The sequence below is a fragment of the Neofelis nebulosa genome, chromosome 8, assembly GCF_028018385.1.
Source record: "Neofelis nebulosa isolate mNeoNeb1 chromosome 8, mNeoNeb1.pri, whole genome shotgun sequence".
Taxonomy (NCBI): domain Eukaryota; kingdom Metazoa; phylum Chordata; class Mammalia; order Carnivora; family Felidae; genus Neofelis; species Neofelis nebulosa.
Genome location: NC_080789.1, coordinates 60934485 through 60951031, shown reverse-complemented (window position 1 = coordinate 60951031; position 16547 = coordinate 60934485). Strand labels below are relative to the sequence as shown.

Sequence of the window (16547 nt, the reverse complement as noted above, 5' to 3'; positions counted from 1 at the left end):
ATTCGTTTTATCTTGACACAGTGATTATACAACACTTAGAACAAAGTCACTAATTAACTTTATGTTTACCTTTTTTAGAATTAAAATAACAAGAGGACAACATCGGGATTCTGCTTCTTCATTTTCAGAATCTAACAAATTACCAAACAATATAAGGTAAGAGCACATCTTAAAACATGCAAACTCTGACGATTAAGTCATAAACTGAGCACTCTTATTGGCTACTCTGGGAAAAATTCTCCATTTTAAGTTCTTCAGGTGAAAATTTATTAACATGAGAACAAATTTGATAGGAATAAATTTGGAAAATTCAAATGAACAGTGTCCCTGCCCCTAGGCAAGATTACAGGAAAATAAGTAAAATATATTATTTTTCAAAAAATATTCATGGCTACATCAGGCTCTCTTTTCATGGCTTAAGTATCTTATGCCTCCATAGATCCTAAGTATGATCTATTTATAATTACTCTTTTTTAATACTGATGCTGGCAGGTGGTCAGAGGACCTGGAGTTGAGAGGAGTCTCATAGGACCAGCTAAGAGGGTTTTTGGCTTCACACAGGGTGGAAATCAAACAAGAGCCAACAGGATATGAAAGCAGAGTTTACAGAAGATATATATATATATATGTATATATGTGTATATATATATATATATATATATACACAGAGAGAGAGAGAGACAGAGACAGAGACAGAGACACAGAGAGACAGAGAGAGAGAGGGAGATGGAAAGAGTGTGTCCAGGAGACTTAAAAAGGAAAAGAGCATGAGTTTTGTCTTTTTTCTGGGTCTGAGGTTTTTATTGAAGATGGTGGTCTGATGTACGTGTCCTCTCAGGCAACCAGGAACTGGTTTGAAGAAAGACAAGGGCCCAGGTGTTATTCCTTGGAACCAGGGGCTCTTGGCTTGGAGATATCTAACTTGGTGTCCTGGAATATGCATATGATAGATTTATAAGGTCCTTTTCAACTGATCTTTTCTTAGATGTTATTTTTTCTAGAGAATCATTACCTCCATGTCCCTTACTTGATGGGTATAGGCTATTTGCATTACAAAGCATGTAGAAAGTGGGGTGGGGCTGCAGGTCCTAGAAAGAATAGAAGTAGGAAAAAAAAGCAGCTTTTTCTCTCTTGGGGTCCCTTAGGTTTCCCTGTCTCAATACAGTTCCAATACTTACAGAAATACAGCCCCAAAACTAACTTTTTGATCCATCATTGGTTGTAATTGGCTTAAATTTAAGTCAGAATAATTTATAAAGTTAATGAACAATGATTATAGAATAATTTAACAAATCCTAATATTGTAAGAGATTATTTGGAGCTTGGATCAAATCCAGAGTTCATTTGTTTTGCCTTGTGCCTCTCAGCAGGTTTCTGCCATGGGTGACAGGGGAACAGACAATCACTCGGAAGTGACTGACTTCATCCTTGTAGGCTTCAGAGTCCGCTCCGAGCTCCACATTCTCCTGTTCCTGATCTTTCTGCTTGTGTATGCCATGATCCTCCTAGGGAATGTTGGGATGATGACCATTATTATGACCGATTCCCGGCTGAACACACCCATGTATTTCTTCCTAGGCAACCTGTCTTTCATTGATCTCTTCTATTCGTCTGTTATTGCACCCAAGGCCATGATCAACTTCTGGTCTGAGAGCAAGTCCATCTCTTTTGCAGGCTGTGTGACCCAATTCTGTCTCTTTGCCCTCTTCATGGTGGCAGAGGGATTTCTCCTGGCAGCCATGGCCTATGACCGCTTCATTGCCATCTGCAACCCACTCCTCTACTCTGTCCAGATGTCAGCACGTCTCTGCACTCAGTTGGTGGCTGGTTCCTATTTATGCGGCTGCATCAGCTCAGTTCTTCAGACAAGCACGACATTTACTTTGCCATTTTGTGGTTCTCGGGCTATTGACCACTTTTTCTGTGATATTCGCCCACTTCAGAGACTATCTTGTTCTGACCTCTTCATCTATAGAATGATTTCTTTTTCCTTATCCAGCATCATTACCTTGCCTACAATAATTGTCATTATTGTGTCCTACATGTATATTGTATCCACAGTACTAAAGATACGCTCCTCCGAGGGACGTAAGAAAGCGTTCTCCACTTGTAGCTCTCACCTAGGAGTCGTGAGTGTGCTGTATGGTGCTGTGTTTTTTACATATCTCACTCCGGACAGATTTCCTGAGCTGAGTAAAGTGACCTCCTTATGCTATACCTTAGTCACTCCCATGTTGAATCCTTTGATTTACTCTCTGAGAAACAAAGATGTCAAAGAGGCTCTAAAAAAACTTTTAGAGATGAAAAATGCTATTCATTGATTATTATTTCTCATCCATCGGAGGTATTGTGGCTCTTTCTTTCATCTTTCTTGTGACCATTAATGAAAATTAATCTCCTGAACATCATAAAAATATTAACACAGCTTTTTCAAGATGATGTGTGCTCCACATATTACATTTTTTTTGCTCAGGGACATTGTTAATCCAAAATGTCCTTGATATCAGAAATGTCCTGGACATTAGGGCAGCATTTTTCAAGTTGAACCTTCCCACTGATCTAAAATAACATTTTATTTCCTGAATTGACTTTTATATTTTTATAGCTTGCTGTTAAATGTGATTTTGATATTTTATTATAGTGTACGAACAGTACTTGTTAAACAGTTATCAAACATTCAGTTTGACAAGTGAAAAAAGTATTATAAAATACTTTCACCAGCATTTTATATGTCATGTATTGAAAAGAAGTATAATAAGGAGAAACAAAAAATAAGTAATCTTCATAATACATATTAACTTGAAATATTGTTTATTGATGTGTTAGAGGCTCTGAGGCCTCTAGGTGCTGGATCCCAACTAATATGAAGAAACAAGTGGGACAAAGAGAACTGCAAATATTTCTCAGTAGTCACTTCCTCAGTTGGGATCTTCATAATTTTTTTGTGTTAATTATTCTATGAAATACTTTTTAAAAATTATAGCAGGAAGGTAGTCATCAAATACTGTATGATCCAAAATCACTCTTTTATGCTTTAGAATATTTATTTATTTGATTAATTTTCTTGATTACTTATTTGATATGTTCTCATCTTGGGGTAAGCTCAGGTATAAATAAGGTCATTCTTTTGGGGGGATGCATATATGTATTTAATTTTATTTTTGAAAATGTAAAGTGTTTACACAGTTAAAAGTCAAAACTGTATACAAATATATTCAGAAAAATCTCACTGCCATCTCTTTCCTCTCCATGGTGTTGCCACCAGCTCCTTATGAGAAACCATTTTCAGTAAGTTTCTGATTTAACCTTCCTGGATAAATTTTTGCATAGTTAAATAAATAAGTGCACACATAAATAAATGGCTTTTAAAAAGTTCTTCTTACCTGGAAAGTAACATACCATATACAGTCTTTTATACTTTGCTTTTATTTTTTGTTTTTGCTTTTATTTATTTATTTTAAAATTTTAAAGATGTTTTTATTTTTATTTTTTTAATGGTTAATTTAATTTAATTTAATTTTAATCTATGTTAGTTAACATATAGTGTATTAATGATTTCAGGAGTAGAATCCAGTGATTCATCACTTACATATAACATGCAGTGCTCATCCCAACAAGTGTTCTCTTTAATGCCCATGAACCATTTAGCCCATCCCGCCACTCACCTCCCCTCCAGCAACCCTCAGTTTGTTTTCTGTATTTAAGAGTCACGTATGGTTTGCCTCCCTCTCTTTTTTTTATCTTATTTGTCCTTCCCTCCCCCTGTGTTCATCTGTTTTGTTTCTTAAATTATACATGTGAGTGAAATTATATGATATTCATCTTTCTCTGACTTATTTCACTTAGCATAATACACTGTAGTTCCATCCAGGCTGTTGCAAATGGCAAAATTTCATTTTTTTGATCACCAAGGAATATTCCATTGTATATATACACCACTTCTTCTTTATCCATGTGTCATTTGATGGATATTTGGGCTCTTTCCATAATTTAGCTATTGTTGGTAGTGCTGCTATAAATTTTGGGGGTGCATGTGTCCCTTCAAATCAGCGTTTTTGTATCCTTTGAATAAATACTTAGCAGTGAAATTGTTGGGTCATAGACGAGCTGTATAATTAAGTTTTTGAGGAACCTCCAAACTGTTTCCAGAGTGACTGCACTGGTCTGCATTCCTACTAACAGTGCAAAAGTGTTCCCCTTTCTCTACATCCTCGTCAACATCTGTTGCTTCCTGAGTTACTAATTTTAGCCATCCTGACAGGTGTGAGGTGGTACCTCATTGTGGTTTTGATTTGTATTTCCCTCATGATGAGTGATGTTGAGCATCTTTTCTTGTGTGTGTTGGCCCTCTGGATGTTAAATAAAATCATTCTTTAGGGAGCTTACAATTTAGTGTGAGAGTCACAGTTTACACAGGGAATTATAATCCAGAGATGTGTATGCCAATAATACATACAAGTGGTAAGATTGTGGTTGGTAGTAAGTGAAAACCTGCAGCGCTACGTGGAAGATATATTTAAAAAGAATAAGATTGGAGCCAGGGAAACTGCTGAATCAATTCGTATTATTGATGAAAGCTTGAAGTATGCCAATGTAAATCTAAAAAGGCTGATTTGAAAGGCTGCACATAAAATACACAGTACTGGGGCACCTGCGCGGCTCAGGTGATGAAACAATTAACTTTTTTTTTTTTTTAACGTTTATTTATTTTTGAGACATAGAGAGACAGAGAGTGAATAGGGGAGGGTCAGAGAGAGAGAGGGAGACACAGAATCCGAAACAGGCTCCAGGCTCTGCACTGTCAGCACAGAGCCTGACATGGGGCTCGAACTCACGGACAGTGAGATCATGACCTAAGCCGAAGTCCGACGCTTAACCGACTGAGCCACCCAGGCGCCCCATGAACCAACTGACTCTTGATCTCAGCTCAGGTAACTATCTCTTGGTTTGTGAGATCAAGCCCTGCGTTGTTGTGTTGGGCTCTGTGCTGATGGCACAAGCCTGCTTGGGATTCTCTCTCTCCCCATCTTCCCCTCTCAAAATAAATACACTTAAAAAAATACACAGAACTGATTAGCTGATTAGTATGAGGAGAGTACACCAAAGGAAATGTGTCTCACATTTTTGAACTTGTATGATGTGCTTGGTGATGGTAAAAGGTAAAGGAGTTCTCAGCAAATTAGGAATAGAGGGGAATTTCCTAAACTTGAAAAAGAACATTAAAAAAAAAAAAAAACTACGGTTAAGATTATATTTAATGCTGACAAACTAGAAGCTTTCCTGCTAAGACAGGAATAAGGCAAGGATGTCTCCCCTGATCACAACTTCCAGGATCCTTTTGCAAGTCTTAGGTAATGCAAAAGGCAAAAAGGGAAATAAAAGTGGCTGAATTATGTCTTCCCAAACTCTTATTTTGTAGCCCTAACCTCCATTACTGTAATATGTGCCTCTATTTGGACACAGGGCTTTTGAATAGGTCATTAAAATACGGCTGTTACGGTGGATTCAAATAGAATCTGACTGGTGTCTATAAGAGATTAGGACACACAGAGAGACACTAGATGTGCACATGTACGGAGGGATGACCATGTGAAAAGAGAGCGAGAGGCAAACAGCTCCAAGCCAAGGAGAGAGACCTCAGAGGAAACCAAATCTGCTGGCACCTTATTCTTGGACTTTGAGTCTCCATAACTATGAGAAAATAAATTTGTTATTTAAGCCACCCAATCTATGGCATTTTTGTTTTAGAAGCCCTAGAAAACTATTCCAAAAAGATATACAGAATGGGAAAAGGAAAAAAAAAAAACCAACTTTTTTTTCACATGATTCTATGTAGAAAATCTGAGAGAATTGACAAAAACAAACAAACAAACCCTGAAACAGAGATTATACAAAGGTTGTGGGATATATGGTTAACATACAAAAGTTAATTGCTTTCCATACACTAGTAATGAGCAAGGGGAATTTAAATTAAAAACATAATATCACTTCTATTATCATCCTTACCTTGAAATAAAATATGTATGTATAAATCTCACAAAATATGTACAAGATCTATAGAGGGAAAATTATAAAACTCTAATGGAAGAAATTAAAGACCTAAATAAATGGAGAGACATTATATGTTTGTGGAAAGGAAGACTCAATATTGTCAAGATGTCAGTTTTCCCCAACTCAATCAACACATTCACTGAAACCCCAATCAAAATTTCAGCAAATAGTTTTATGGATACTGACAAACCTTAGAAGTTGAATCTAAAGTGTATATGGAGAGGCAAAAGACCAGAATAACCAACACAATATTGAAGGAGAAGAACAGGATCAGGGACTGACACCACACAACTTCAAGACTGACTATATAGCTACAATAATCAAAACAGTGTGGTACTGGTGAAAGAATAAAAAGATCAATGGAATAGAATAGAGAGATAGAAATAGAATGACATCAATAGAACCAACTGATCTTTGACAGAGGAACAAAGATAAGAAATGGAGGGGGAAAAACAGGCTATTTAACAAAGAGTACTGGAATACCTAGACACCCACATACAAAAATGTGAACCTAGATATAAATCTAACAGTATTCACAAAAATTACTCAAATGAACTGTCGACCTAAATGTAAAACACAAAAATGTAACTTTTCCTAGAAGATAATATGAGAGAAACATAGATGACCTTGGGTATGGTGATGCCTTTTTAGATACAATACCAGAGTCATGGGCCCTGAACAATATAACTGATAAGTGGGACTCCATTAAAATTAAAAACTTCTGCTCTGCAAAAGACATTGCCAAAAAATGAGAAGAAATGAGACAGGCTGGGGGAAAATGTTTTCAAAAGACATATCTGATAAAGGATATCCAAAATATGCAAAGAACTCTTAGTACCGAACTGTAAAAAAACAATCTGATTGGTCCAATGTCTTGAACTGACAGATCACAAACAAAGATATACAGATGTTCAAATAAACATATGAAAAGATGTTCCACATCATATGTCATAGAGAATGCAAATAAAAACAAGATGTGCTATAATCCTATCAAAATCACCCAAATCCAGAAACCTGACAACATCAAATAGTAGTGAGCATGTGGAGCAAAAGGAACTCTTCACATTTTCAGTAGAAATTCAAATAGTACAAGTACTTTGGAAGACAATCTGGTAGTTTCTTATAGAACTAAATATACTGTCACTGATCTGCAATACAGAAATTGCCCCTTGCTGTTTACCCAGTGGAGTTGAAAATTTATGTCCGCACAAGAACCTAGAGCAGTTTTATTCATAATTGCTCAAATTTGCAAGCCACCAAGATTTCCTTCAGTAAGTGAATGGATAAACCGTGGTACACCCAGAGAATAGAATATTATTCAACACTAAAAAGAAATGAGCTACCAGTGTGAAAAGAGAAGGAGGAAGTTTAATTGTGTAGTACTAAGTGAAAGAAGCCAGTGTGAAAAGTCTCCCTATTATATGATTCCAACTCTACGACATTCTGGAAAAGACAAAACTTATGGTGACAGAAAAAAAGATTGGCAGTTGCCAGGAGTTGTGGGATGAAGAGAAAGAGCACAGAACATTTTTAGGGCAGTGAATATACTCTACAGGATACCATAATTATAGATACAGGTCATTATATATATAATACCATGTATATATACATAGATGTACATATATGTACAGAATATACAATACCAAGAATGTACCCTGAAGTAGACTATGAATTTTGGATGATAAAATATGTTAACACAGGTTGATCAATTGTAATAAATTATGCCAGCCTGGTGAGGGATGTTAATTAAGGGGTTTTAAGCTCTGGAAGGACATGGAAGAATCATAGATACATATTACTATGTGAAAGAAGCCAATCTCGAAAGGGTACATACTGCCTGATTCCCACTATATAACATTTCAGTTGTATTTTTAAACTGCAGAATACATTTTTGAAATAATTTCTGTATTTTTCTTGTTATTTGCCTATTTATTTATTTATTTATTTTATTTATTGACTGTTTTATTGGCTTTTGTTTGCTCTGAGACGTCATTTGTGTCACTTGTCAGAGGCACAACCTTAGGCTTGTGAGTACTCTTGGATGACAGTGGTTTTACTGAGGCTAGTTTCTGCTGTATCCTCCCCTGAACATTTTATTGGATGTACCTCTGTAGGTTTCCTAGCTAGCAGGGAAGCTCCATTAATTCTCCTTTTGTTCTATTGTTTTGACAGCATTGTGGGGCAGATATTTCTCTACTGTCCGATCCATTTTTTTTGTCACCTCTGCAAGGATAGCCTTTAAATCCAGTCTTTGAGGTTTGCCCCCTACCTATGAGGGCCTTCTTCACTGTCTCCTTCCCTGGTTCTCTCTGGTAAACTTCTACTTGGTCTGCATGTAGCTTTTTGTTCTCATGGAGGTACCAGCTTATCACCAAATGTGTATAATGTTTGAGAGTCACTTATGCCTATGCTTGAATTTTCCCACTTTTTTCCAAATAAATTCAGTTCACTTGAGGAGAGCTTTGGGGCCCTCTGTTATGGACTGCCTTTCTTTCTAGGTAAAACCTGTGTTTACCTGTTCTGGAACTGGGACAGGAGCAGTGGCCCAGCTCTCTCAGAGTGACACCCTGGATTTAGAACAGGTTTCTGGGTGAGTTCAGTAGCCCATAGTTTTCCAAGCTTGTTTTTCTTGACATAGAACCTCTATCTTTTGAACTGAGGCAACTAAAATTGGGGAACCCATTATTCTTGCCCTATCATGCATGGGGTAGATCTCCTACCCTATGAATGGGCTTTAGATAGAGGAAGACATCTCCAGACATTGTAGCCACTCTTCCCTTGAATAGAGCTTCTGCAGCATGGAGCTGGAGGGGAAAAAGGATTGTTTTCAGCCTGCCACTTTCGAGGTGATATGGTAGCTCTTGACTGGGATGTAAGGGAAGAGTCTCTAAGTTCTTTTCTGCACTTGCCTGTGTGCTTCCTATCATGCTGGGCTGGGAGAGAAGAGGGAGGGAGTAGGTCCTGATTCAAATAATACAAGCAAATGTTCCTATTGGCTTTACTCATAGTATCTAAAAGGTGAAAACACCTCAATTGCCCATGAATTTAAGAGCACATAAGGAAAATTTGGCCATATGTGTACAATGAAAAGCGGAATATGACTGAGCAATAAAAAAATGAATTACTTAAACAGATGATAAAATAATTAAATTTCAAATTCATTTTACTCAGTTAAAGAAGCCTACCAGAAACGAGTGCATACTGTATGCAGACTATAAATATATAAATATGCCACACACAAAAAAACAAAAAACAAAAACAGATCACTGGTGATGTGGAAATGGAGTTGGACAGAGGCATGGACTAATAGGGAGTACGATAATCTCTTAGAGGTAATGGAAATTTTCTGTATCTTATTGTGGTGATGGTTTTGCTGATGTATAAAACTGTTAAAATTCACAGAATTGTACATTCTGAACAAACATAGTTCATTTCACACAATTATTCTTCAGTAAAACATTTGAGAAAAAAAATCAGCAGAGCTTTTTTTTTTTTAGATCCACAGGCTTCATTTTAGAACAGTGACTCAGATCTTTTTTTGCACTGAAAAACAGGCATCTACTCAAGGCAAGAGAAGATATTTATTGTAATAAAAAAATCAATGCAGAAAGTAGGATAAAACCTATTAAAAATGTAATTACTATTAGTGTAGCAGCAGTGGAGGGAGGATTCACCACCGTTAACACTATCATTTAAATTAAGAAAACTTTATCAGTTATTGATGCTACAGTCAGCTATAATTACATATTTAATGGAAAGTCAGTAGATGCGTTTGAAGAAATTTCTTATGTGCATTATATTTTAGGTAAGGGTATTATTTAGGTACCAACAATGATGTTTTTAAAAAACCCAGTAATTCCTAAATCAAAATATTAGCTATATAGTATTAAAATGGCTTTTTACATGACTTGCACTACAACTTTGATTATTTGATGACCAGCCTTATAATGTATATACCATATTTAGAGAATTACATATGTGTACATTTATGTGTATGTATGCATTGATGCATATATTTTTATTAATTTATATTAACATGCTAGTTAAAGCTATTATTATTTTTGCTGCTTATCCCTGCTTTCAGAAATACTCTATACAGCATGTGCATCTTCCTGGAATCTAAAAGTAAAATGAGAAGAGCAAATTCCAAACAAGAATGAGCACAGAATATACCTGAATATAATTCCTGTAGCAATGCCAGAAAGTACTGGACATCAGGAAAAGAAGAGAAAAAGTCAGCATTGAAAAATTACTGCATGTGTCATCTTACGGTGAGGTCTGTTAGCTTCTCCCTCTGCCTGAGGATTCTTTTCTGAGTCATTTGGATGATGCTGAACACACTGGGGAGTGAAATAACCAGTGATCATTCTCACAAAAGTATCCTGGAGAGAGAGAGAGAGAGAGAGAGAGAGAGAGAGAGAGAGAGAGAAAGAGAAAGAGAGAAAGAGACAGAGATATACAGAGAGACAGAGACAAAAAGACAGAGAGTCAGAGACCATGATTGTTAGGGCCTTTTTTCTCAGTTTGATAAAGGATTGCTAATATTCAGTGGATGAAGATTCAAAGAATGAGGAGCCTCTTTCTTTGCAGGCTCGTTCCATTATAGGACCCAGAATGTTGGCAAAATGATTCTGCATTTTACTCGTAGGGGAGGGTTAGTAAAATGTGCCTCTCTCATCCTAAACATCTTTCTGCTTCCTGTCAGGGAAAAGGCAAGACACCATCTTAAATCTTCATCAAGTTTTTCTACCTAGTGAGTCCCCTATTTTCTTCAGTAACCTGTATTTTAAAAAAAATGTGGGTGGAAGAGGTGACATTTGTTAAAGTATAAGGAAAGATGCTTAGAGAAAGACATGGGTAGAGACATGAACAGATATAGCATATGATGATAAGATACTATTTTGCGTTTAGTTGAGACCCTTGTTACTTTGGTTTGTTTTTAATCTTTTCTATTAGTTCTCAGCAAAAAGAAAAATAAAGACTGAAATAACAAAGTTGGGTAATGCAAGCTTTGTCTATGGAAATGAAAACACAGGTACTCTTGCAGACATGGGATGCTTCTCGGCAGAGAGTGAAGTTACTGAGGGACAGAGAATGTTTCTGTCTTTCTTCCTCTCTCAGACTTAACATAAATAATAGTAAAGGCATAAAGAAAGAACAAATCTGGTAGCCAATAAATATACAGATTTAACAAATAAGTATGAAATTTATGTCATGTAATCATTCATGTAACTCTGAGATGTAGATATGTACCCCATTTTACAGGAGGAAATTACAAAGCAGAGATACTATGTATCTCTGTCTCAAAGTTATACTATGTATAACTTTCTCTAAGCTACATTGGCAAAAACAGAATTTGAAAACTAAGTTTGACACCTGAGCTTATTTTTTAACTCTTAGGTTCATGATGAACTATATTACCCTTATATTTCCTTCCTCATTTAATGAGGTAGCATTTCTCCAGCAGAGATGCTCAAACATTAGAAGTCATTGTTCAGTTCTACATCATTCTCGTGTTATCAACCAGCAATCAATATTCAGCTTACTTTAGCTGCCATTCTAAAGGTCATCTCTTTCTTCACAGTCCCTAATAAGACTGCTTTTTGTAAAGCCATTGCAACCTCTTACATGGATGACCGCACAGTTTCTATGACTATTGTCTTCTCCTCCTGAATATTTATTTTCCATAAAGCTACCAGTATGGTTTTTGTGAAATGCCACGTTGAATACAATACTGTCTTTTTGAAAAATCCCCAGAGCTTACCCCTTGTCTACAGAATAAAGGCTGTCTTCCTAGGCTCGACATATAGGTCTGCATGATTGCCATGAATTTCCTTTTAAGTCTCATCCCTCACTCTTTGTCTTGTGCGTTAAAATGACTTATTAAACTTCATGGAGTTCACCATATAGTTATTTATTTCTCTTTGCACAGAAACCTGCTCAATTCTACTTATTTATTTTGCAAAGCACTTAAGATTTCTCTGACCATCAAGAACATTCACCTCTAAAGGCTGCATTTTTTTTTTTTTTTGGTATATTCTATAAATGTGTTTTTCACTGAGTTTCTGTGTGGCGGTTTAGTTATCTGTTCAGCTCTTTTCTCCTCATCTTATTGTGAGCTTAAGTACAGATTATTTACACTTACGGGTCTTCATATGGCAAAATGCACATCAAAATTCAATAAATATCATTTGATGAATTTTTTCTAAGGCATATACAACAAAAAATGAATTATCTTTGTTTTTGTTTCATTTTCTTTATGGTTTTCTTGTCAAGGGAGGATTTTCAAGAATAATTTAAGCCACAGAAAACTGAAATATGTGTGTCACTCATTGACCTTCTGGACAATTAAGAATGATTCATATGTCACCTTTAGGACTGTGTGCACTGCAGAGTAACTGTTTCTCTCATGCAGCATTCAAAAAGATTTCTGCAATAAATCAGATATTTTGTTCTGTCTTCTTACCATATCAGATTTTGTTACCCTACCAGTTACATACATATTACATAACACTTGTTCCTAAGTCAAAATAAACAATACACCCCAAACATCATCCTTAGAATGTCAGCAGCAAACTTGGGATATATTTTCCCTAAAATCAAAATATATGGGAATCATTATCTTTACCCATATGAAGATGAAGTATGGCGAAAGCCATTCCACCCCAAAATCAACAGCCAGGCAAAATGTAGTCCTAATGTATCCTTCAGCTGTAAGTACATGGGTTTCAAATACGCAAAATTTCCAAAATTAAATATTTCTAATATCAATGGGCAAATTCTATGTGTCAATGCCTCCCCAGATTGTCATAATGCTTCTGCCTTTCAGTTATGTCACTGTTAAGATAGAATTAAATAAAAGTATTTTTTTCCCCAGAATCTTTCTCAAAGCTTCTTTGACATCTTTGTTTCTCAGAGAGTAAATCAAAGGATTCAGCATGGGAGTGACTAGGGTGTAACATAACGAGGCCACTTTACTCAGCTCAGGAAATCTATCAGGGATGAAATACATAAAAATCACGGCACCGTACAACACACTCACGACTCCCAGGTGAGAGCTGCAAGTGGAGAATGCTTTCTTACGTCCCTCAGTGGATCTTATCTTTAGAACTGTGGACACAATATACATATAGGACACAATAATGACAATTATGGTAGGCAAAATAATAATGCTGCATAAGAAAAACGTAACCATGTTATGAAAGTAGAGATCAGAACAAGATAGTCTCTGAAGTGGACGGTCATCACAGTAAAAGTGGTCAATGGCTCGGGAAGCACAAAAGGACAAAGTAAATGTTATGCTTGTCTGAAGAACTGAGCTGATGCAGCCGCATAAATAGGAACCAGCCACCAACTGAGTGCAGAGACGTGCTGACATCTGGACAGAGTAGAGGAGTGGGTTGCAGATGGCAATGAAGCGGTCATAGGCCATGGCTGCCAGGAGAAATCCCTCCGCCACGATGAAGAGGGCAAAGAGAAAGAGCTGGGTCACACAACCTGCAAAGGAGATGGACTTGCTCTCAGACCAGAAGTTGATCATGGCCTTGGGTGCAATAACAGATGAATAGAAGAGATCAATGAAGGACAGGTTGCCTAGGAAGAAATACATGGGTGTGTTCAGCCGGGGATCGGTCATAATAATGGTCATCATCCCAACATTCCCTAGGAGGATCATGGCATACACAAGCAGAAAGATCAGGAAGAGGAGAATGTGGAGCTCGGAACGGACTCTGAAGCCTACAAGGATGAAGTCAGCTACTTCCGAGTGATTGTCTGTTCCTCTGTCACTCATGGCAGAAACCTGCTGATAGGCACAAGGCAAAATAAACAAATGAAATCTAGGCTTTGTTTCTAGTGGCATAAATAATTTCTTAAATGTAGAATAAATTATTTACATCTTAATTAACTATTGCACATAAAACAATTTTAATGTCATGAAGAATCAAGAATTTGCATTACATAATACTAGGCTTATGAGACTAATTAAGCAGTGAAAAAATTTTCTGGGTCACTGTACTTAAATCATAAATTTGCTGTGAGTTCAGCCAATAAGTAGCATACAATATTGTCTAATTTCAATCAAATTTGAAATTTCTATTCTTAACATTTTTATAGTAAAATAATTTTCACAATCTAAAATAAGAGTGTTACTAGGATCTAAAATAGAGATATTACATGTAATCGCTATGACAATGTTTATAGCCTGTGATAGCCAAGTCAGTGTTTGAATCATTACATGACAGTAATAAATATATTTTAAAATATTTTACCTTATTTACCTCAATTTCTTTCCTTTTCATTATTACTGTATCCATCTTTGAAAATACAATAAAAATAGATAAGTCTTTTGTGTGTTAAAATTAATAAAATTTAAAAACCACTAATCCTAGATCAAATAAAATGCTCTAAAGATCATTCTAAATAAATGGGCATTTCCTCAGATCAAGTCCATTCCCCCAAATAAAGGAATTTTTATTGCTTCGTTATAAATATTTTACTTCCACTAATAGTTGTTTGATTAAAATATGCCATAATCAGCTCCTTTTCTGAAGTGGGGAGAAGTTAATGAACATTCTAATACTTACAACACAATGATGCCTTTCAACCACAACTTCATCAATTCATGGGATCTGGCTCTTTGGGCAGGGCACGTATATTTAAGGAATATATATAATGGAGAGTTCCTTTCTTAAATACTAGTAGGCTTTATACATCTTAAAATAAGATGAGTATTAAAGGCCCATAGCAATTTTGTGTCATCTATAGTCCATCACCATTTGCTCCAGTATCAACAGTAGTTGTTTATGATGGTCTTACTTGTTTTAGTCCTATGCAATCTTTCCTCAGGATATTTCAACATTAAGGTTTTGCTCATCCTCTGTGATGGATTCCATTGGGAGAGGAGTAATCATAAAGTCAATTACAGAGACATAACTACAGGCTCCAGGGCTGTTGTCCATTAGGACTGCAGTAACCTCAGACACAAACAAATAATCTAATAATAGTCCAAATACAAGGAACTTTTCCTTTTGGTTGTATGTATGCTTTGGGAAATTTCTTTGGACTTAGTTTTCTTCATTGACAAAGAAACACTTTCTGGTAATTATCATAGCATGCATATTGGTATGTACAGAGAAACAGATTTAAAAGGTAGTACTATATGAGAAAAGTGTTAGATAAGTGAATATTTCTAATTACGTAGTAAATTACATTCACTATGCTTTAAAAAAAGATAAAAATTCACTCCAAGATATGGTTTGTCTATATTTCTTGATGTAGACATATTTCTTTTCTTTTTTTAAAATATGAAATTTATTGTCAACTTGGTTTCCATACAACACCCAGTGCTCATCCCAACAGGTGCCCTCCTCAATGCCCATCACCCACTTTCCCCACCCTCCCACCCCCCATCAACCCTCAGTTTATTCTCAGTTTTTAAGAGTCTCTTATGGTTTGTCTCCTTCGCTCTCTGTAACTTTTTTTTTCCCCCTTCCCCATGGTCTGATGTAGACATATTTCATGATATGACAAATACCCTGTAAATCACAAACTCAGAGTCAGATAATATTTTTCTAATGCTATGCTTTCTTATATTCAAATACTAAACAGTTAGAGAAGAAATAACAGCACTCAATAAAATGATTTTACATTTCCTTAGTAAAAGATTTTAAAATATCTTAACTATTTTATGACTAAAGGACTGCATTAAAACCATAGACATAGGGGCGCCTGGGTGGCTCAGTTGGTTAAGCATCCGACTTTGGCTCAGGTCATAATCTCTCAGCTTGTGGGTTTGAGCCCCGTGTTGGGCTCTGTGCTGATAGCTCAGAGCCTGGAGCCCACTTCAGATTCTATATCTCCCTCTCTCTCTGCCCCTTTCTTGCTTGCGCTTCTGTCTTTCTCTCTCTCTCTCTCTCAAAAAAATACATAAACATAAAAAAAATTTAAAAAACAATAACCATAGGCATAATACTCTATTTAATGAGCTTAGTATTTTGAGCTTTATATATTTTCATCCTAAATATTTCCACAAATTAATTGTAATACTACTTTTTAAATCTCCTTTTAATTAAAAATTATTTCTAGAATTTATTTAGAATTTTCCTCTGTATGGAATACAAAATGATATAGGGTAAGAGTTTCTCATTATAATACAGTATTAGTAAACGTTTGGTCAGTGTAGGAAGAAAAAGCAGATTAGGTATTTCATGTTTTTATTTTTTTAATATGTATTTATTACAAGAGAAGGAGAGCGAAAGTGGCAAGCAAAGGAGGGGCAGAGAGAGAGGGAGAAAGAGAAAATCCCAACCAGGCTCCACATTGTCGGCAGTATCTGATGTGGGGCTCAATCTCATGAACCATGACATCATTACCTGAGCTGAAACCAAGAATCAGATTCTTAATAGACAGAGCCACCTAAGTGCCCCAGAAGTACATTACGTACGTTAAACAGGAAAATATTAATTAAGGTGAGTTGCGGCCTATCAAATTTGGAA

The 16547-nt window shown here is 36.0% G+C and overlaps 2 protein-coding genes across 2 annotated transcripts; one reads left to right on the top strand and one right to left on the bottom strand.

Moving 5' to 3' along the window:
* The first annotated feature begins 1349 nt into the window (after nt 1-1349).
* LOC131484007 (olfactory receptor 9K2-like) lies at nt 1350-2321 on the top strand. The gene has a single exon (XM_058682302.1). The coding sequence runs from the start codon at nt 1380-1382 to the stop codon at nt 2319-2321; it is 942 nt and encodes a 313-aa protein (XP_058538285.1). The 5' UTR covers nt 1350-1379.
* A 10559-nt stretch (nt 2322-12880) lies between these two features.
* Nucleotides 12881-13858, bottom strand: LOC131483833 (olfactory receptor 9K2-like). Its single transcript, XM_058682220.1, has one exon. It carries the CDS (start codon nt 13841-13843, stop codon nt 12881-12883), a length of 963 nt encoding a protein of 320 aa, XP_058538203.1. The 5' UTR covers nt 13844-13858.
* Between the last annotated feature and the right edge of the window lie 2689 nt (nt 13859-16547).